Source organism: Anabrus simplex, chromosome X (assembly GCF_040414725.1).
Source record: "Anabrus simplex isolate iqAnaSimp1 chromosome X, ASM4041472v1, whole genome shotgun sequence".
Lineage (NCBI taxonomy): Eukaryota > Metazoa > Arthropoda > Insecta > Orthoptera > Tettigoniidae > Anabrus > Anabrus simplex.
Window position 1 is genome coordinate 12598621 of NC_090279.1, and position 24249 is coordinate 12622869.

At 37.3% G+C, this 24249-nt stretch overlaps 1 protein-coding gene across 1 annotated transcript in view; it reads right to left on the minus strand.

Annotated features, from left to right (window-relative positions):
- The window catches only part of LOC136886174 (zinc finger protein 184-like), an 83066-nt gene that overhangs the window by 55577 nt on the left and 3240 nt on the right, over positions 1 to 24249 (minus strand). Inside the window, exons 2-3 of the mRNA XM_068230760.1 lie at positions 21547 to 21677; positions 13647 to 13742 (exon numbers count right to left, since the gene is read on the minus strand). Coding sequence (XP_068086861.1) covers positions 13647 to 13742; positions 21547 to 21612 — 162 coding nt within the window. The 5' untranslated portion in view covers positions 21613 to 21677. The remainder of the gene's footprint in view (positions 1 to 13646; positions 13743 to 21546; positions 21678 to 24249) is intronic.

Sequence of the window (24249 nt, forward strand, 5' to 3'; positions counted from 1 at the left end):
ACATAAAATAATCTTCTTGGTGAAAGGCTATAAAAGCAGATCGAAGATTACGACTGACCCGCTCAACCAGAGGTGGCTGAGGGTAATATGGAGAAGTAGTTACATGTGACATGGACAAATCAAAACAGAATTTTTGGAATAAGATAGATGTCAAAGTCCTTCCAGTATCGTAAACTATATACTGACAAGGACCAAATGAATCAAAGATAGTATTAAGGCAAGAAATGGTCATCTGAGCAGTAGCCAGCTTAGTCGGAAAATCTAGTGAAGCCATCTACACATGGATGAACTTATTCCCGTAGGATCCAACGTAGTCTATGTAGAAATGCTCCATAGGGCGAGACGCTTGATGTGATGAAAATAGCCCTAGCTAGGTAGATTATATGGGATCACTAAGCAAGCAAGATTTACATGATTTAACTATTTCTCTGATTTCACTGTCCATACTCTTCCAGATAAACAGTTCCCTAATTTTCTCTCTAGTTTTAAAGATGCCTAAGAGCCCCCTAATGGGGTCTTTTGAGAGTACTTGAATATCATGGGCACAATAACAGCTGGAACAACTACTTTCATCATATGATCGGGCTTCGAACGGCAGCACAAAACCCCAATCCTCAGCACATTAGGGACAAGATGTTCCCCAGAAGAAAGGGTTTCAGTACTAGGAGCCAGCAATGGATCTTCCCGTTGATATATCCCGATATCACAAAACAACATAGGGGCATCCATCAAAATAGCATTAACACAAGAAGGTATGGGCATGGGAGGAGATTAATTATCGTCGTGTTCACTGGACTCAATGTCACTAGAAAACATGCAACTTAGTCCATCTGTGACCATTTTCTCTGATCCTGTAAAGTGTTGCACGTTGAATTGAAAAGCTGAATTTCTGATAGCGCAACAAGTGATACGCCCAGTATGGTGAGGCATAGCCAAAACCCGACTTAAAGCCTGATTGTCAGTTTCTCATTCGTATTTACCATGCTCTAGATAAAGGCGGAAATTCTCTAAGGCAAACAGAACTACCAGACCTTCTAATTCATAGATGTAGTACTTGGCTTCTTAAACCGACAAGGTCATAGACGCATACGCAATAGGCCGTCTTCCGAGTTTGGTTTCCTGACGGAGGACAGCAGCAACGGCAGATGAAGAGGCATCGGTTTGAACTAAGAATTTCTTAGAGAAATCGGGCATGGCTAATACTGGGGCGTTACAAAGAGCTAATACAAGATCTTCAAATGCATCTTGCTGCGAAGGTCCCCATTCGATCATGACACCTTTCCTACGAAGTAGGTTTAGGGGCGCCGCCCTATTAGCGAAGTTGGAAGTAAATTTCCTGAAGAAATTCACCATGCCTATGAACCCAGCAATTCCTCTGACGTCCTTAAGCCACTTGAAGTCGCGGTTAGCCTGCGTTCTGGAATGGTCGATAACAACACCATCGGACGACACAATATGAACTAAGAATGACACAAGGCTTAGGAAAAGCTACCTTAGATAACTTAACTGTCAAACCATCCTTACAAAGGCAATTTAGAACCTCCTTAAGATGATGTAGGTGTTCTTCAAAGGTCTCAGAAAATACCACGGCATCGTCGAGGTAATGACAAAGATAAACTTGATGTCGGAGAAGACCCTATCCAGCAGTCTAGTAAGGACAGCCGCGCCCATAGGGAGCCCAAAAGGCAAACGGTTATATTCATACAATTTCCAATCAGTGGTGAAAGCTGTCAAATGTTTGGATTTTTCTGCCATCGGAATCTGATTATATGCTTGGTTAAGATCCAATATGGAAAAGAACTTAGCCTTACGAAATCATTAAAAACAAGAATGAAAGTCAGGAAGGGGCACTGATTATAATACAACCTTACAGTTTAAAGTTCTGTAATCGATGACAGGCCTGAAACCGCCTTGGGGTTTCGGTACAAGAAAAATAGGTGATGAATACGCTGACTCTGAAAGTCGAATAATACCATCCTTTAACATTAAACACTTTTGCTGCTGTAATAGACTTTTGTCAACTTGGTAATTTCCTGCTATAGTTCAGTGTGCTTCTTTAAAAAAGGCACATTTAATAATACAAACATTGCTGCTAATACTGGACCTAGGTTTATTTATTTTTCACCAGCCTGCCCGACAACATTCCTGTCAGCTGTCTGGCTGATAGCAGGCTTCACTCAGCAGCTATGAGGGCGCGGATCAACAGTGAAGAAATCTTCAATCTTTTAGTGGCAGATTCTGATTCAGACTGTTCAGTAAATTTGGACAATGGAACAGGTGATGATGCGCATAGTGACTGTTTGGAAGAAAGTGCCAACGAGGAAGATCTTCAAGTTGTATCGGTCTGGCGGGATATCAGTGCTGAAATAAGAATGACAAAAATGAAATTATGTGACGGGGCTAATTTTGATATAACAGTGAAAAGCATGGTTTCTAATTTGATGACCCATACAAGGCATTACTTCAATTTATGACGCGCTCAGTGTTTGAGCATACAGTAATGGAAACAAATAGATATGCTGAGCAGTGTTTAGATTAAAAAATGATTTTCATCCACGTTCAAGGTATAATCGATGGACTGAATGCACAACAGAAGGTAATCAGGCAATGGTGGCTATTGATATTGGGATAGTATTGTAACATAAATCAACATTACAGACTTACTTACCGAGCTCAATAGCTGCAGTCGCTTAAGTGCGGCCGGTATCCAGTATTCAGGAGATAGTAGGTTCAAACCCCACTGTCGGCAGCCCTGAAGATGGTTTTCCGTAGTTTCCCATTTTCACACCAGGTAAATGCCGGGGCTGTACCTTAATTAAGGCCACAGCCACTTCCCTCCCACTCCTAGCTCTTCCCTGTCCCATTGTCGCCATAAGACCTATCTGTGTCGGTGCGACGTAAAGCAACTAGCAAAAAAAAAAAAATTAACAGACTTAATTTTCCGAACAATATTGGCTTACTGCTACGCCAAGTGATGTCGTGAGACAAGTACTGCCTTCTTCGAAGCTCCATACTGTAGCAGGAAAAAAGTCTGTCTGGCTAGCTTGAAGAGCATGGAATGTTTCTAAGGTGGTGGTACGTAAGCACTAAACTTGGAACAGAGAAGGATATTAGTTCATTGAATTTATATTCTTTTGAAAATATGGTTTTATTGTTCATTGCAAACAAATTCATATCACCTTTTACACAAGCTGAGTTGATGCGTTGTTGCAGGCGGGAATCTCCAGACTTCGGGATGGTTACTAGGCACGGTCTGGACGGGGACCACGCCCATCCTTGATGCGAAGTTCTCGACGGTCTTGAATATCTCGAATTTCTGGAATATCTGGAAGTTCTCGAATTTCTAAGTGCACAAGTTGCAGGGTCCGATCTCACACGGCAATACTGAGAGGTCAGGCGTGCCAAGCACACAAGTCCCCTGTATGGCATTCAACTCACTTGTAGCACAATCGAATAAATTAACATTGACCTTTGAATACTGCATTAATTCACTGCATGTGGATACGTCAAATGTTAATGAAAATGACACTTGAATCTATGACTAAAACACCTCGCTGAATCACAAAGATTCATGAAGTTAATACTTGAATAGAAAACAATTAAACTGAGTAACTGATCACATGTTGCATGCCAGACAAATTGACACTTGGGAAAACTATGTACAAATTTACAATGTCAAATTCGCGATGTAAGTCCGCTGATAATGGCACGACAGTCTGAATAATAGTCTATTAGTTCACTAACTTTTATCATTACTGTTCCTAATTGACTGCCTTTGTCAATTTTATGATTGGAACACAATGTTGAACGTAATATTTACAGTTCGTGAAAGTTCAGGACATATATGTATAAATTAAATTTAATGCCTCTCGGAGAATGTTCTATACTGTCTGTAATTAATTATTAAATTTATGTGCACTTGAAGACTGTTCAGCACTGTCTTTAAATCATTATAAAAGTTTACCTGCACTTGAAGAGTGTTTAACACTGTCCATGGATAATTATTACTAAGTAGAAAATATAAGTTTAAATGTGGCACCAAAAAATTCTATGTTCCCTCGGAACTTCACGAGAAGAAAACAGAAGTTCAAATATGGCATTAATATTCTAGGTTCCCACAGTTTGTTACGAAAACACCAGTTTAAATGTGGCACTCAGAAATATTCTAAGTTCCCACAATTTGTTACGAACCACAAGTTAAAACATGACACTTGGAAAAATTACATCACTCACGAGACAAATTCTATGTTCCTTTAGAAAGCTACTGTTAGTATAGAAAACATGAGTCCTAATATGGCACTTGAATAAAAATACTACAGTATGTTCCGCTTCCACTGGAACCGAGCACCAGAGATGCAGAGTCCCGACTGGACATAGATTCGGTTTGCCGCACTTGCAGAGACGTATCGCAGAGACGGTGGAGTATTACTGATCCAGTAGCCTAGATCGCCATGCTTTTATACCTGGAGCCGACAAAGTATCTCGAAACGTGGATATTATCCACCCCTGTAACTCCTAAAGTACATGGTAGATTTGCTCAAGAACCTGCTAGTTTGCATCTGTTATTATGGCCTTAACGTTGGCGGTGCAAAAATAATTGTTTCCTACAGTAACTCCAAATAGACTTTACAGATGGGTCAGAACATCATGCCTTGCAGCGTGAGGTCAGCCCGAGGCGGCCACGTCTACGTCAGCGAGATCAGCCGGATTGCCTACCCTTTCCCTCGCGTGAAGTTTAACTCTCATTCTTCGAACTTGCTTTCACGTAGCTGCGTTTCCGGTACAATACATATCAATAACAATGAAAACCACATTGCTAAGGGGGCGCCAGGTTATGGTCCATTATTCAAAGTAAGACTTGTCATACCTATTGTAGAAAATACGTACCTAGAGCATGCTACACCTGAAAAATGCGTATCAGTTGATGAGTCTACAGTATGCTGAAGTTTACGGGAAGGCTGTGGTGTAAGCAACACTTTTCTTCACAGCCATCGACAAAATGGGGTGTAAAATAGTGGTCACTATGCGACAGTAAAAGTGGTTACATTTGCAAGTTTCAGACTTAGGTAAGAGAGGACAGCGATGAGTCAGTTTCCGGGGAAACTTTGGGAGAGAAAGTGGTAAAAAGCCTGAGAGAGGGTTTTGAGAATACTGGCAGAATTGTGAATGCGGACAATTATTTATCAAGCCCAGCTCTTTTCACCCAGCTTTCTGAGAAGAACATAGGTGCCTCCAGGACAGTGAGATGTAACCGCAAAGGACTAGCTAAAGAGATGAAAATCCTGAAAATGACGAAAGGGCAAAAACCTAAGCTCTGGCATATTCCATCCAAAGAAATGCTAGCATGCGCGTGGCAAGGTACTGGCCGGGTAAACATGTTATCGACCGTTCACATCTGAGATCGTGAAGATTCAGAAGATGTCAAAAAAGGTGAAAGTGGCCATGTGACTGTTGAAAAACTCAAGTTAGTTGTAAATTACAACCATGAAATGAACGGAGTTGATAAATACTGATTAACTGAAAACTAACTATGCATTTGTACACAAGAAACTCAAGTGGTATCAGGTCTTGTGGTATTTTCTCATTGAAACTGCATTAAAAATGGAAGAATATTGTACAATAAGCTTCCAAAAAGAGTGCTCCTGACTTCAGAAATTCTGTCATAATGGGACTTCTACGAGAGTATCAGCGCAGTCCGGCGGCGAAACGAGGAAGACCTTCTGATTACATACCTCAAGCGCGCCTGATGGATGGGAACTTCCTTGAGGAGCAGCAGGACAAGAGTCAAAAACCTAAGTGTGTTGTTTGCTCCATATTACCAGCTAAATGTTCAAAGAAAAGAAAGGGACCCTGCAAGAGAAAACAGACAATATTTTTTGTAAGACTTGCCCAGGACAGCCAGCAACGTGCCTAGTTCCATGTTTCGAATGTATCAGAGTAATGTGCGTTTCAAGGTCAAATGTCATTGCTAGTTTGCCAAAGTTGAGTTTAAAATGGTGCAATGGTGTTGAATGTCACTAACTTTAAAAAGATAAAGTTTCAGTTTATTTAGCAATACAAAAAGATTACATCTTTCTGTATGTGTTCTGTTTAAAAATAAAGAGTTAAGAGCCTTCATTTTATGCGGAAGATGGCCTATATGGAGGAAACCTTTCAGGAATGGAATCCGTTACCTCAATCTTATACTCGATCAGGTCAGTAACACCAAGGGTTTCTGGAAATACATCAGGAAAGGTCTGACCCAATGTTCAAATAGTTTCAGCCTGGACCTCAGGTAGATGCCTAAGATCTAACGACATCTCACTCAGGCTAGGCGAAATAGATGAAAATGACAAAGGATTAGATTTCAAAAGGGGGATATTAACGTTACTATCAAATATGAATGTGCACGACTTGCTCTGAAGGTCGAGCAAATGTCCAGAATGAGACATGAAATCGGCACCCAATATTACAGGGCAAGACAACTGTTTAGCCCCCAACAACATAATTTTGCATGTCAATTTTGAGATAGGAACTTTATTAAAAATAAAATCTAAAATTTCTAATGGTGAAGAATTTGCCGAAACGCATATAATAGAAGACAAACAATAGTCTGGAAATTTAAAAAAGGCTGTCTTAGAGTACCACTCATCAGAAATGTAATAGTACACTGACAGGTTCGTTATTTACCTCAATTTTCAGAAATGGCATGTACCCTGGGGTCTCAAAAGCAATTGTAAGGCATTCTCTAGGGCCTTCAAATGATAAATTAGAAGGGGTTTCTTCCTTGAAGGATTCGTTGCCTGATTTAACGGGCGCTGAGCCTGGAGAAGATGAACCTTGTGACTCAGCCGACGACCCTAGTCGCCTCCTATCGCCTGAGTTATTGGAGGCAGCACCAGAAGAAGAAGAGGAAGTTGTGCTGTTAAGTGAAGTGCAATTTTTTTGCTCGATGGGAAAACGACCTGCACTTAAAACAACCTTGGGACGGACCTGCTTGTTTCCTAGTTCCACTAGATTCTAGCAAGGGACACTTATTCCTGAGGTGTTCAGTCAATCTGCACGCATAATACTTGCGTGTGGGAAAGGTTCGAAAAGGGGGTGGCCGAGAACTGTTAAATGACGGAGGGGGCTCCCTGCCTACTCGTAAGGTGTCAGCATTCCTCACTCCCTCGGCTGACAATGCCATTCGGAGAAGGTTTGACGTCGAGAAGCAAAACACAAGTACGAACTATAAGCTGGTGACATTTATTCGACAATGGTTTGCACAATTTCATCTTCGGGATAATGGAGAGCGAATACCCGCGTATAAAATTTTATATCCTGAATAAAATCGGCCAAATTCCCGTCCAACCTCTGTACTCAGAAGTAGTACTTCTGTATTAAGGATGACATTGCTCTACCTGGAATAAATTTAGGGAAAAGATGGGCATGAAAGTCTTCAATAGAGTATCCGTCAGCTATTGCTTTTACAATTATGACCGATAAACTCTTTCTCCCGCCATATGTAGACAGCATTCGGTCTGTGGGGCAAAATCTGCCATCCGTCTCTCTGTTTTTCTTACCAACGTGTCAGGCTCGATCTGCTTATATTCTTACTGTATTATACAATATTCACTCCCATGCCTTATTGGACTCCGGAGCTTCTATTTCACTTCTCAGTCCCACTTTCTTTCAGCAATTACTTCAATTACATCCACACTTTCAATTACGTTTTTCGAACTTAGTGTGTTCTTCAGTGTCACATCACCGTTTAAATATTCTTCGTCAACTTACTCTTACTGTAAAGATTTCTAAATTTTCATGGTCTTTTCCCTTCTACGTCGCTCAAGATCTTCCTATACCCCTGATACTCGGATATGATTTTTTCTCACATAACGGCTTAATTCTCCACACTCAAACCTCTTCTATTTCTTTTTGTTTTGATTCTGTGACTAGCATTCCTTTGATTAACCCTTCTGTTTACCCCAATTTATTACATCTTTCTAACTCACATGTTTATGTTACTGAGTCTCAGCAGGAAATTTTAAGCTTGCTATTCAACCAATTTTCTGACATTGATACTGGTACTGTCCGCAATTATGAAGCTTGTACTGATCTCTTCGATGTTTCTCCAGTCAGATCTCCACCTTATCATCTTAGACCACCTCGTATGCAACTTCAAGAGCAGCACATATCTCAGATGTTTGCTGATGGTTTAATTATCCCTTCTACATCGAATTATGCTTCACCTGCCTTTCTTGTCAATAAGCCTGATCATTCCATGCATTTTGTCATAGACTATCGTCATCTCAATAGCAAAATTAAATATGATGCTCATCCTCTTCCCAAGCTGAAAAACGCAATAATTTTTTTTACTAATGCTAAATATTTTTCCATATTTGACTGTAATTCCGCTTTTCACCAAATTCCCTTAGATTCTGCTAGTTCATCATGCCTAATGGTCTCTATCAATTTACCAAACTCCATACGTAGATGATTTATTGACTTTTTCTCCTGATTCTGACTCCCATATTATTCAACTTACCGAAGTACTTTATCGTCTTCGTATGGCAGGTCTTACTACCAGCCCTTCCAAACATTCTCATGCTCAAACTTCTGTTAAATTCTTTGGCCATATCATTTCTTCCCAAGGTTTTTCTGTTAATCCTGATCATATTGCCGCTATTATGCAACTCTCCCCCACCAAAAATATTAAACAACTGCATACCTTTCTTAGAATGGTTTCTTTTTATAACTGCTTTATTCCAAATTTATCTCATATTGCTGAACCATTGCAATATCTCAAGCATAAAAATGTTAAATTTGTTTGGACCCCTACTCAACAGTATGCTTTCTCTACTCTTAAGACTCTTCTTATCAATGCCCCCATTCTGCAGTTCTCTGATTTTTCTTTACCCTTCGATATACACACTGACGCCTCTGATTATGCTATTTCTGGAGTTCTTAATCCAGTTGTTGAGGTTACCCCTTTGCCTATTGCTTATTCTAGTAAACTGCTTTCTCCCAATGAACGTAATTATTCCATCTATGAACAAGAAACCCTAGCCTTAGTGACCACCCTTGAACATTTTTCTGAGTACCTCGATCACAAAAAATTTATTGTTAAAACCGATAACCAAGCCCTCTCCTGGCTTCCTTCTAATGCTCCTAAGATTGGCAAAACTGACCGCTGGTTGCTCCGTCTTTCTCGGTTTAAATTTTCCGCCAAATTCATTTCTAGTACCCATAATTGCGTTGCGGATGTTCTATCTCGTTTATATATCTCTTCATCTGATGCTTCTCTTCCTCCCACCGTTTTCCAGTCGTTTACCACCTCTAATTCAGCCTCATTGGATAATTTAATCTGTACTTTAATTGATTTCCCATTATCTTTTCATTCTTTCCAAACTCATCAACTTCAGGATGATTTCTGCATTCAGTCGAATACTTCAGTTTCTGACCCCTCCTATTGCGGTCCCTTTTGGTTTTCCAAAGGTCTTCTTCTTTTTAAACCCACCCCTAAATCTTCTGCTAGAGTTGTTGTCCCTTCTATTATTTAACCCATGATACTTTCTTATTATCATTCTTCTCCTGCGAGAGGGCTAAAGAAATCAAGGCCTTTCTGCAAAACAACCCTCAGAAAACCAACTCTTCACACAACTGCAGTCATGGGACTCACATGACATTTCATCCCTCCTGCAGCACCACACTTTGGTGGAATCTGGAAAGCAGCTGTCAAGATTCTGATATATCACCTCAGAAGAGTGAAATAATCTTATCGCTTCCCCAACAATGAATGGACCACCCTTATAACACATACTCACATCCTCTCACAAAATATTTTTTAGACGTGTCTTAATTGTGTAAATTGTCGTTTGTGAATTTACAGAGTTTCCTCATTTTTATAACATACATTCCTCTACGTAACAAGTTGACCAGAGTAATCAGGATCCTGATTTTTACCCCTCAGGCATGAGATCACGGCTGATGATGCCCACGCAATAGGCGAAACATGTCCCCTTAAATTAGTATTACGAGATATAAATCTTAATTTTAAGAACCCAATGTGTATTCAATATGTGGATTTCAATAAACTTTTGGTACATTGTTGAATTAATGTACATTTCAATACGGACCAGTGATGAGAATTGTAACATATAATTATCTAGAATTGTCGTAAACAACCCACAGAGTGAAATAGAGTCCACTGTTCGTATTGGAGTTGAACCCTGTATACAAATGTTACATTAATGTTGTGTAGGTAACTATTAACTCATATAAAGACTATAAATCCAATCATAGATCAAGAAGGCCATCTTCTTGTTAACGGAAGACTGTACAATACTCCAACACTAATGGAGTGGAAAAATCAGAAATACTGTTTCATGTCACAAATATAATTATGATGGCGGAACACCTTCGTCCACTTCATCCTGACACTCAACTCTCTGAAGACAAGATTAGGATCTCATCAGCAAGGGGGACCGATAGAAGCCACACTCATACACATCTCAAGTGTTCTAAGTTGAATGCAGACACCTCTGAACAATTAATGCGAAATACACCTATGTTCCCTTAACCCACAATTATCCATTCCTTAAAACTGCTAGCCAAATTCTAATAAAAAATCATGTGAAATCGAACAAGACCAGACTGCCTAGCTACCAAGGCTGTCTATATAGAAATGATACCTGATCTCACCACGACAAATTTTCTCTCTGCACTTTATCAACTTAGGTATCATAGAGGTCAAACCCTCAACATTTACAGCAATTAAGGCACAAACTTCTTCGGATCAGGTACAGAAATTAAGGCCTTCCTGCAAAACAACCCACAGAAAATCAACTTTGCACACAACTGCAGGCATGGGACTGAAATGGCATTTCATCCCTTGTGCAAAAACACACCTTGGTTGAATCTGGGAAGTAGCTGTCAAGAGTCTGTTATAACACCTCAGATGAGTGATGGATTCTTATCGCTTCACCAACAAAGAATGGACCGTTCTTACGACATATACATTATTTCACCAAAGCTAAATGATGATTGTTTTGACACTTCTTACCTAACTACATCCCATTTCCTTATAGGAGAGCCAATTACAAAACTCCTCGATCATGATTATACTTCCCCTCTCATCACAACCTTGCCCACATGGCTATATTTTCAGCAGATAACCAAGAACTCCTGGAAGAGATGGTGAAATGAGTATCTCAATAAACGGGCAATGAAAGACCCCATAGCAACATAGTCATACTGAAAGAAGATGATACTCAAGCTATGAAGTGGACAATGACAGTGGTAATGACTAATTCATTCACGCAACGAATTTTCAGGTGAGTAACGATGAACTTACAAGGCCTATCACAAACATTATCCCTTATGAAGTATGAAACGGAAAGGCAAGATAACTCTTGAATGGCTTATTTATTCCATTGCATGTTTAACCCATATGTGCCCACTGTCGACATTTGCCGACGTTAATATCTGAATACTGTTGAACTTATATCGGTAAACCGGAAGAATATTTTTGAGGTGCATTATTTACCGTTCATTATTTGATACTTACTGCACTGCACGAAAACAAGAAACACTTGGTTTCGTCCCTTATCGCGTGGCTGCGTAAAAAATATCATATACACACAAGGGGATGAAGCTTCTGTCACGGTGAGAAATATTTTCTTATAATATTGTTACAGTTGAAAATAAGATCGGACTGTTGTGTTAAACGTAATAATGAAACATGCCTTTAACAGATTTTGAATTCATTCATGGCTGATACGTAGTTGCTTTTGTCTAGCAGAGCACAAAAGTTCCACGTCGACACATGTCAACAGCGGGCACGAATGGGACTGCCTCAGTACTGATATAGAATTTTCATTTATCCTTCTCAGATTGACCATCAAGCAGATCGTAAGCATCCTGGAGGATTCACAAGACATCCTAGATGCTAATACAAACATAGAACCTCCCCAAAATGCTTTAGATAGTGACGGAGATAGGGATGATGATGAGTCATGTGCAGATATAAACAGACTCTCTGGTAATCAACTCCGGGCTTGTGCTGAACTAGTGTGCACAAAAATAAGTGAAAATGGTACAATGGTAATGCTGAAAAGAAATACATAACAGTAATTCATCTAGCATGAATAATTTTGTATAATATGCACATAGAGGGAATCGATCGTTTGGATCAAAATATATCCTGTTACCGCATCAGCATCAAAAACAAGAAATGGTACTGGCCTCTAATTGCGTTCCTTCTGAACGTTTGCACGAACAATGCATGGCAACTTTACCATTTGACCCCAAATTGCAAACAGGAAAATTTAGACCTTCTCGCCTTCACACGGTACATTGTTACGGCATATATCCTACGTGCTCTAATGCAGAAAGACCGAGTACGAAAGTATCTTCATGCGTGTTGCCAGAAGTGCGTTTCGATGCTGTATCCCACTAACATGAAACAAGAGAGAATCAAGTGCGGTGTGCTCAATGTGGTAAAACTGCCAGGAAACAGTGCAAAAAATGTAATATTGGCTGCCACGTCCTTTGTTTCGAGGCATTTCACTCACGCTAAACCAGACTGGATGATGAAAAGCAGAGTGTAACCTCAGAACACAAATTTAACTGTTTTAAAGTACTACTCATAGTTTTCCTCTTTTGCTATTTTCAGAGTGATCATACTTGCTCAAAATTTGGTATTAAGTGTATAACAAGTACTACAAACACACAAATATTGTCCTTTCATTTTGAAACAGTGTGCATTCTATATTGAGACAAAACTGTTCCTCATTTATGTTTTGAAACATATATTTTGTAATATTTTGTGCTTATTCAATACTTATGTGACTAATATTTACTAAGTGATTAATTATTACATTTACATGAACTTAAAATGCGAAGAAATGTTCCTTTATTCAGCATGTCCTTTATCCTACCTGTCCATGCTCACTGTCGACATATGTCAACACAGCAAATCTCTGCAAAAATATGGTAATGAAACCTAAAATCATCATAACCCTTTCACTTAGGTTACAAACAACTATATTTATGAAATACATCACAATATTCCACAAAAAAATAATTTGGGCAGATATGAGTTAATTAATATTATCAGTCACAATGGGCAAATATCACCACAGACCACATTAGGAAGAATAAGAATATTTTTCACTTGCCAAAAGATGGCTAAAATGTGTGTAGTATATAAGCGAACACTCAGTGTAAACAAGGATATCACCTGCAACTTGTATCAACAAATTACCGTATTATCCAGAAATCAATAACTAATATAAGGAATAAGATGAAAAAGGTGTTTCATTTGGAAACAACTAGTAAAATATCCTGTAACAGTAAGAAAACAATGTACCTTATAATTACTTTGTGTTCAAAACTATTTACAAATTCAAAAGTATTAGTAGGATTGATACCAGCTCCCAAATGATATAGAGTAGAGGTCTTTGGAATAATCCTAACTGCTGCACAATTCACAATGCAAGATTGTGGAACAACTTGAAGGAAAAGTGAAAATAGCTAAGTAAACAGTCAATCTCATAAAAAAGTATATTTTCTGTAGGACTATCATTCATGTGTACTGAAATGAAGGATCAAACACTGATATCTGTTGAGCCATTTTCTAACCATTTCCATTACCTGACAATAGCTTATCAAGTTATGTACATTACCTCAAGAGAGTTTTCCTGCATTGACTCTGGCTCTGTTAACTCTGATTTAATTTCTTCCTTCAGAGCTATCACTTCTGATACATGTTCAATATTTTCCTGTGGAAAATAAGATATATTAGGTATGCTCATAGCACACATCTACAGATATAGTCACCAACAAATGTGCATGTTAATTCATTAATTTCCAGTATTACAGTTACTTTCAGAATTTTACTAATGTTTAAGGAAGATTTCTACCAGCAGAGGATTGTTATAATATAACCAAAGAATGTTTTTCTTGCTATTTGTTTTACATCGCACCGACACAGATAGGTCTTATGGCGACGATGGGATAGGAAAGGTATAGGAATGGGAAGGAAGTGGCTGTGGCCTTATTTAAGGTACAGCCCCAGCATTTGCCTGGTGTGAAAATGGGAAACTACGGAAAACCATCTTCAGGGCTGTTGACAGGGGGACTCGAACCCACTATCTCCCGATTACTGGATACTGCTTACATGTGATAAATATAATTCTTGATCTGTATTGATGATCTCTAGTCAACAAGTATTGATGGTCACATGACCATATTTCACTATTATCTTATGCTACATTTTTATTAAATACGACCATCTTTGTCATTTTCGTTGTAACCGCTGGTCGGCCAACATAATTTTTAGCAATCCTATCACTCGTTTATGACAGACTGTTGCTTTGTTCTTTCTTTTTAATTATAATAGAAACCTTCTAATGTCATATCACCATTATTTTCACCAAATGTAATTATTACTGACTCATTGTAATATCTTTATAACAAACTTAACTTTAATTCTTTTACTATATGTTAATTGTAATTTTAGTCTCTCCAAGGTTTTTTGATTTCATTTCATGTATATATAAATCAGATGCCTGTTTCTATTTTAAAGTTAAGATAATGGCTGATGATGCCTAAATTCAAGGCGAAACATGTACCATTTTAGTTAATATGCCAAAGTAAACCAACTAAAGTATGACACTTTGTATTGATTAGGTGGTAAAATCAATAAATTAACTTATTGATATTATTCCATTCAAGTATCATCAATACAGATCAAGAATGATATTTATCACATGTAATATTAATGCCAACCAGGCAATGATAAAACCTAATAAGTATTTGAACCTAAGAATTAAAATAGGCAAGATTTCTATGGATATCAAGTTTCTTAAAGATTGCTTGAAATTAGAGTTGGTTCCTAAGTTTCTCAAATCTTTGCAACGAAAAGGTCATCCCCATTCAAAATCTAATGTCACTCAAAAGAAAGTAAACAGCATATGGTTAAAAAATGAAATCAAGCTTTTATACAGGAAGAAATCTCTATTGAATTTACAATTATATAAGGCACATTTGACCATCTCTCAAAAACTATCTCCACTTGAATGGAATTCATTTTTAAGGCACACTGACCTTAAACTATCTTACATATTAGACAGGAAACAGAAAACCCTAAACCATAAATTATCTTGTTTATAAGAAAACAAACGCAAAACCTCCGACCATAACACAACTAACAAAGTGCCCCCTTCCCATTTGACTAACATTTCCACTACTGTCAATCTTTCTAATACTGCCTTCTCCAAACAAGAGATGAATCTATTGGATAAGGGTATTAAATATAATTTGCCTAATCACAAAAAAGCAGACGACATAATTACTACCATCGCTGAAACCGAAACTAATATTGATAAACAAATTCCGATTGAGAAGCAAAATGACGTCCGTTATGAAGTATAAAAGAGACTCCCAACATCGTTTAATGAGATAACATCTAACAACAACTACAACATCTCAAAACAAATCCTAAATCTGAAATCTAAAATCCATAATAGTAATGTAGTAATAACCAAAGCAGATAAAGGCAACACCATAGTAATAATGAATAAAGAAGATTACATAGATAAAACAGAAACCTTTCTATCAGACAGAACCTATACTATAATTAATAAAGATCCAACAAACAAAATACAACGCGACTTAAAGAACCTTCTCAAAAATTCTACTTTTATTTTAAAGGATCAAGATTATCAGAAATTAACCATAATGAACCCAAAGTTACCTACAGTAAGATCATTACCCAAAATTCATAAAAAGGAAGTCCCCATTCAACCTATAATTAATAGTATGAATAGTCCTACCTATAAAACTTCTCAATTCCTACACAAATTCCTGAAAAAACATTTCAAATTCAACAACTCCAAAACCCATAAAAAACTCAATCAAACTTTGCAATTCCCTAAATAAATTCAATCTACAACAAAACCACGTTTTATGCTCTTTCGATATCACCAACATGTATACAAATAACCCTATCAATAATACTATTAATATCATAAGGAACAATTTATTGAAACATAGCAAATTGAGTAAAATCGAAATTGATGAGTGGTTAAAATTACTTAGTTTCGTTCTAAACAATAATTACTTCACCTTCAATAAGAAAATTTACAAACAAGAAGGTTTGGCGATGGGAGACCCGTTATCTGGAATATTAGCTGATATATACTTGGATAACCTCGAACACAGCAAGATTATCAATAACATCAACGGACTCTGTCTTGGGCATCGTTATGTCGATGATACCATAGCAATCATAGATAAACAAATCAATAACAGTGACAACATATTATCCTTCCTCAACAATTTGGACAATAACATTAAGTTCACTAAAGAAGATGAAATCAATAGCTCTTTAAGTTTCTTATACATCAAAATCACACGATTATCAAACAAGTTCGACTTCCAAATATACAGAAAACCCACCTTTTCTCCAACAACCATAAAAAATGATTCCTTACATCCCAACTCACCTAAAAAAGCCACTTATCACAGTCTAATATATAGGGCATTAAAAATCCCTATGTCCCCCACTAATTTAAAGAAAGAATCACAATTCATTAAAGGAATAGCTAAATTCAACGGATTTCATACAGATATAATTGATAAAATAATCAATAAAACCAAATTAAAATTAGCCACAAATTTAACCCCATTGAAACCCGTTAAACCAAAATACGCTAAATTCACATTCAATAACTATGGTATTTATCCGATATCCAATTCACTAATGAAGCACGATGTAAAAATAGCCCATACAACAAAAAACACTAATTGTAATCTATTCTTTAATCATAACTCTATTAACATCACAGACAATAGTTACTCTGGATCAGGAATATAGAGACTAAAATGCTCCACATGTAATTTTTCCTCTGTTGGCCAAACTGGCCGCAGCTTCTCCACTAGATACGACAAACATTATAATGCACAAAGACATAACAAATTTTCAGCAGTGGCCAACCACATGAGGGACACAGGACACAAATTTACCACTATAGAACAAGACCTTCATATCCTTAAAAGAGTCAACAAAAGTAAACTTATGACTGAGTATGAAAATTTATTCATTTTCCTAGACCAACATTTCAACAAAGATAAGAACTTAAATGATATCATTGATAAAAAAAAGCCCCTTGTACGAACAGACTTTATGTCTATTACAAGATTCAATTCCCCTCACCAATATATTCCTAAAAGTTTTCAACCTCAAATCAATAAGCCCACCCTACCTCCTCTACAACTAACACAATCCCCCCCTTCCCCTCACCGCCATTACCTCTAATTCAAATGCAACCAATAGACCCTTAGCCACACCCACTGTATTTTCGCTCCCTCCAACGGCATCTCACCGTTACAACACGCGCAACAGCACACTTCCCCCTCTCTCTTCCGCCAATAGCAACTCCTCTCCAAGTACTACAAACAAGCCCATAGTCACACCTTCGCAAACAGTTCCACCTCCAACTCAAACATACTGTTACAACACTCGCAGTAAGAAGCAGACAGTCGACAATAACGTTCAGTTAATAACGTAAGAACGTAACAAACTACCCTCTCTTAGTCTAATGGTAAGTGTACACAATCTTCACTTTAACATTCAATTACGATTTTTCACTCAATTAACACCACGTTTCTTGTTTCCTTTTACAGATTCAACTGTAACACTTCTGTTTCGACCCAAATGTCAATCATCCACACATTCTTAAGAACATTGCAGTATTTGCAACAAATTGAGATGGTCCATAAAGGCCCTAATTAAACTTCGTTATTCAACTTCGTATTTTTATTAAACTGAACCATATCACCATATGCCATTGACTTTCGATTTATCTCTAGTCAACAAGTATTGATGGTCACATGAGCATATTTCACTATTATCTTATGCTACATTTTTATTAAATACGACCATATTTGTCATTTTCGTTGTAACCGCTGGTCGGCCAACATAATTTTTAGCAATCCTATCACTCGTTTATGACAGACTGTTGCTTTCTTCTTTCTTTTTAATTATAATAGAAACCTTCTAATGTCATATCACCATTACTTTCACTAATTGTAATTATTACTGACTCATTGTAATATCTTTATAACAAACTTAACTTTAATTCTTTTACTATATGTTAATTGTAATTTTAGTCTCTCCAAGGTTTTTGAATTTTATTTCATGTATATATAAATCAGATGCCTGTTTCTATTTTAAAGTTAAGATAATGGCTGATGATGCCTGAATTCCAAGGCGAAACTTGTACCATTTTAGTTAATATGCCAAAGTAAACCAACTAAAGTATGACATTTTGTATTGATTAGGTGGTAAATTCAATAAATTAACTTATTGATATTATTCCATACTGGACACTGGCCGCACTTAAGCGACTGCAGCTATCGAGCTCGGTACCAAAGGATGTACTGAGAATTGTGTTACAATTATTGCTCACTCCTTATGTCAAGGGAAAGGATGAGACTGAGAACGAAATATAAAATACGAAACATTTTCTAGCCATATCAGAAGATATACTACCACGGATGGAATTGAGGCCATCTCACACAGAATTTGGAAGGAAGCAGCTATAGCCATAAACACAAAATTGTATGACTGTTTTCATATGTACAATCATATCAAATATTAAAAGTTGTTTGAACAAATTAAAAATGTTACAACTCTTCTAAATAATTTTTTGTTCTCAGCATAGAGTTTCTTTACAGACAGATTAAAATAACTTGAAATAATGGAATCACATTCTCTACTCTGGTTTTGCCGAGATCACAGGCACTACATAAAGCACTAAGACACTTCTGTTTCAAACAGCATATTTCAATGCTTCCAATTGTAAAATAAAATAAAAAAATATGAAAGAAGCAGGCTTATCACAGCCTTATACCAGCAAAAGATGTGACAAAGCCTGAAGTCAAAGCAACTAGAAATGAAATATTTCACTACTACAAGCATGTAATGTAGTGCTCTGTGAAGGTATGTGGGGATGAGGACACTGTCAGTGGAGGGTGAGCAGTGTTGGTGTGTGCATCTACTGTTTCAGAAGAACTTTTATGATCTACTACAAAATATTTAAATTTCTCACTTGGATTCATAAAACCTTTTCGGCACTAAATGGGAGGAGGGACTGTGATCAAAAGCTTATGTTCTAATATAACTTACTAATAAAAGTGGATTTAAGTATCAAGTTCTAGAATATACTCACTTAACCCATTCAATATAGAAGAGAACAGTAGCTGGAACTATGGAATGGATGGAATGGATACACAAAAAGGAGAGGGAAGTAATGAAAAAGAGGAAAGAAATTTTTTTGTTTAATGTGGCATGAGTCCTTAAAGTGTCAGAGCCCACTATAAAGGGGCATATTAAGCACATTTTTTTCAGAAATCATGCATTCTACACCCCTTAGATAAGGTACTGTATATAACATAGAATCTGACCTGCATTTAACCCCTCAGTGTCGCAGCCATTTAAATAGCTTCCTAACCCGCGGCCGGATGAGATTTCAACAACGCGCGACTGAAATACATCGATTCACTTAAAGCGTTACTACAAGTATAAGAGTAGCCTGATTTTCATGAAATTTGGAATTCCTTATGACAGAACTATGTATATGCAGATAATTACATAACTGTTTCACATTTCCTTAGTAATTTAGTTTCGTGTGATAGAGTTCGAAGCACTCTTTGAGACAGGGACTCAAGTCACACTGACGTCTTCTTTTCACTGTGTTTTGAACACAGGATACAATGTCTCTGAGGTTTGGATTTCCAACTCTTGGGTGCTATTTTCCTGATAAAATGTCTTTCCTGTTGGAACTGTATTATCTGATGCGCGCAGGCCTTAAATATTACGTTCCCCTCCCGAGCGAGCGTATTTTGTAAACAAACCTTTCACCAGCTGAAGCCGATAAGGTAATTGCTCAATATTTGTCTCTGTGACCTGTGTGAGTATTATTAGAGAATTTAGCAATCAGAATTCACCGTGGAAAACTTCTCTTTGACCTGTATAATGAATTATCTATAGTCTCTTACACGAAATTTCCAAGTACTGTTTCCTCCTCATCGTCACTCTCATATTTTACCACTGCTACATCATCTATTTCATTATCACTGCTGCTTATACTGTCACTACTACTTCCGACTAAACTTTCATCTGAATTATACAATATTTCAAGCACGTTACTGTCAGTCAAACCACGGCTGAGCGCAGCGCGTCACACGGACTGACGAAGCTGCAGCGAGGCCGAAAGCAGCAGGACGAAACTGAATGAGGGGAATAACATTTATGACGAAACAAACCAACTCGATACATATTTCAGATAAAAGGTCGAGACAACGTCTTTCAAACGAGATATATACCATGAACAACTGGTTCTCGTATCGTATGACAGAAAGCAGCACTAACTGATGCCTACACGGAGCGCTCGTGGAGAGTTACAAAAATATTACAAGCTGCGAAATAAAGACAAATATAATAAATAAACCGCACTCCCAATGTACAAATAGAGCAAAGAACATCACACGAAAAGACAAACTTCTCAGATCATCTTTTCTTTATTTTATTATGTGGGAAAGAATGAAACAAACAGACTTTTAAAAAAGCAAGAGATTAGTGCTCAGACTTATTTGACAAATAATTATCCTTGCAAAAACAACTGCATTATAACGATTTTTCAACTCTTATGTACAATGCTGAGAAACCCGAAAATGTCTTCTTGGAAACAAAACAAGTTGCATATCAATAACTCCAAAACTCTTCGCGCTATAGCCTTAAATGTGAAACCATGTATGGGTCTATACCACGTATAGAGGTCGGCGGCTACGGAAGAAAAGAGGGTCTATACCACATATAGATGTCGGCGCTGAGGGGTTAATTAGGAATAAAATAAGCTAATCACTATTGTGTCTTCTAAATGAGTTCAACGTCTGAGCAAAATACTTATTTTGAAAGAACATGCATTCAGATTTTGAGCTATTTTATCCCTCGTATGCCATAGGCAAATCTGCTCTTTCCTTAACACACATATATTCCAGCACATTGAGGATGCGAGGTTAACCCAGAATAATCACACCTGTGTTGGCAGTTTATGTAGCAGACTGGTGTATCCAGTCTCAAAAACACTAACGAAATATTTGTGATTTAACTTCTTCTACACTAATTACGATAGGAGTAATTATTTTTAACATGTGGTGCTAATGGTGGTACAGTAATGTTGGAAGATATTAGTTAAAAAACACAATGGGCCAACCTTTCTCTATTATAATCAGGGAGGAAGAACAGAAGAGGTGCAACCCTTAAACCAAAGTAATTTTGACACTGACAGTAAAAAGTGCAGACTAATCCAATGCCAACCGTAAGTTCCTAAATATTGGCAGCTTTGTGTAAAGCTTTGTGGTGTATTCCCAGACAAAGAAACAAAACAGAGTCATATCACGCATAGATGCTCATGCAGCAAATGGTGGAAGCACACAGGAATTTATTCCGCTGCCAAACTTATTCAGCTATTAAGGGTTAATTTCTGACCTCTATAAAGTTATCTAGAATGAGCTTACAAGTGATGCAGTTGTTGTTCCTTCAAGCCAGGCTGGTTCCTCTTTGATCTTTACTTCAAGGTCCATTTTGCACTACAACTGAAGTAGTCATAAGGTACTGGGATTGTTGATTACTTCCAATGAACTTTACACTGAAACATAAGCCAGAAAAATATATTACCTTATTGCTGTCATTGCTACTTATGTGGTTTGTCAACAGACTAAGCAACAAGCTTGTAATTTTATATGACCGTGAATATTATGATCACACTGAAAAACTTGAAATTTTACATGATTGTTGATATTGTGATCATACCTATAGGACCTCAAGGTTTTCTATGACTGATACTTTGGTCAAAGCTAAGGACCTCCAGTTTTACATGACTTCTGAAACAATGATCACTTCCATAGGTATATAAGTTAACATATCTGTCGATATGAAGATTAAAGCCAAAGAACCCTTAGTATTACATGACACATATCGCATTAATAGCTATATAACATACAGTTTTATATGGAACTGAAACCACAACAAGATGACCTTTCTTGTTAAAAAATCAACGCACATCGCTTGGGATCAAAATGCACAAAACTTCTTGAAAATTCAGTCACTATTCTGTTTGCATATCACTCTGATCACCCGGGCCCATACCTTGGAATCTTCCTACCAATTTATATCCTTTGCAATCAGCTTCAAAACTAACTAAACGTGTTCACAGTTATTGAGGTTTGGTCTATCGGAAATTTTCCTTCCCAGGATCAAATTCTCTCAAACCATTCTCCTCTCAATAAGCTGATACACTATCTCTGTATTTGAGACATGTTCTATCAATATGATCTTCAACAACCTCTGATAACATGGCCTTTCAAAGGCTTTAACTCTTTTCTTTCTTGGCACAAGTTATTAACTATATTTCACTTTCATATGGAGTTGTACTCCTTACTCTGTGTAAACATAATTTTTAAATTTTCAATCTGTTGAACCTAAAAAATGTGATGGAGAAGAGATGGGAATTTAGGTAGGTTTCAGTGATGATATTTATCGATATTGAGGAAGCATATGTCAGTGTACCAAGGCAAGTGCTCTCAGATGCATTGGTAAAAAAGAAGGCAGGGAGAGGACCAGAACCAGTTATAAAACCCATGAACGAAAAGTGAGTAAGTAGTATGAATACTCTGATAGGACAAACAAACTGGTTCAAAGTAGAAACAGGACATCAAAAAGGATGTGTTTCATCCCCTTCAATCTTCATTACAATCATGGATGAAATCCACAAAAGTATTCAACACAAAATGGGAAAAAAGGAGGCAAAGGCGTCACTCCTCGCAGATGACACAATAATATGTGGAGAAGATGAAATGAAAGCACAGGAACAAGATACTGTATGGAATCAGGAGATAGAGGAACATAAAAATGAAAATAAGTATGGAAAAGTGTACGAGAGTAGTGGTGACGAGTGGTAAAGGAGAAGGAAGTGAAAATATTGAAGAGTAAATGGAAGACCAAAAGCTTCAAATACTCATGGTGAATAATTGCAGAAGATGGGAAAATAAATTAAGAAATAGGAAAGAGTATTGAAGAAGACAATGAGTTTTACCAATGTGTGAGATGTATAGTCTGTAACTGGGTCATCCCAAAGGAATGCAAGAAAATTTTGCACCCAATGTATTACACCCCAATTTTGACATATGCATCAGGAACATGGATAACAACAGAACATGATGAAAGCAGAATGCAAGAGGCCAAGATGAAATTTCTCAGTGAAATAATAGGGAGGGCATGAAGGGATAAAGTCAGAAACATAGAAATTAGGAAGAGAATGGGATTCCCTGAGCTGAAAGGCAAGACAGAGACCAGTAAACTGAAATGGTATGGACACATGATGAGAATGGAAGAAGAGGGAGTTCCAAAGTAATTCAGAGATTCAATGGAAGTTTGTCAGGACTTGGAAACTGTAACAGAAGATAGAGAGGGCGACACACATAGGTAAACAAGAAGCTTCTCATTCACAAATGAAGATATTTTCAGAGAAATCCAACTGCTTCAGCAAGGAAAAGCAGCAGGAACTGAACAAATTACTGGGGAGGTATTAAAGACAATGGGGTGGTACATAGTGCCTTATTTAAAATTTCTCGTTGACTATGTTATAAATAATAGTGTAATACCAAAAGTATGCAAGGAATCTATAATAATACCAATTTATAAAGCAAAGGGTGATAAAAGGAAACCAGAGAACTACAGACCAATCTGCCTGACCAGTATAGTTTGTAAAATACTGGAGAGTTTAATAGCAAAGTACATCAGAGGGATATATGATGATAAAAATTGGTTCATGAGGAGCCAGCACGGATTTAGAAAGAAATTTTCTTGTAAGGCACAACTGGTGGGATTTTAGCATGACATGTCAGATCAGTTGGATTCAGGAGGCCAGTTAGATTGCATAGGCATAGATCTTTCCAAAGCCTTTGATAGAGTGGAACATGGAATATTATTAAAGGAATTGGAGGAAATAGGATTGGATGTAAGGGTTATACATTGGAAAAAACATTTCTAAATTCAAGGGTTCAGAAAGTCAAAGTAGGAAATAATATATCACAGAAAGGGAAAGTTTGGAAGGGAATTGCACAGGGTAGTATAATCAGTCTGTTACTTTTCTTAATATACGCAAATGATTTAGGGAATAACATAACATCAAAAATAAGATTGTATGCAGATGACATAAT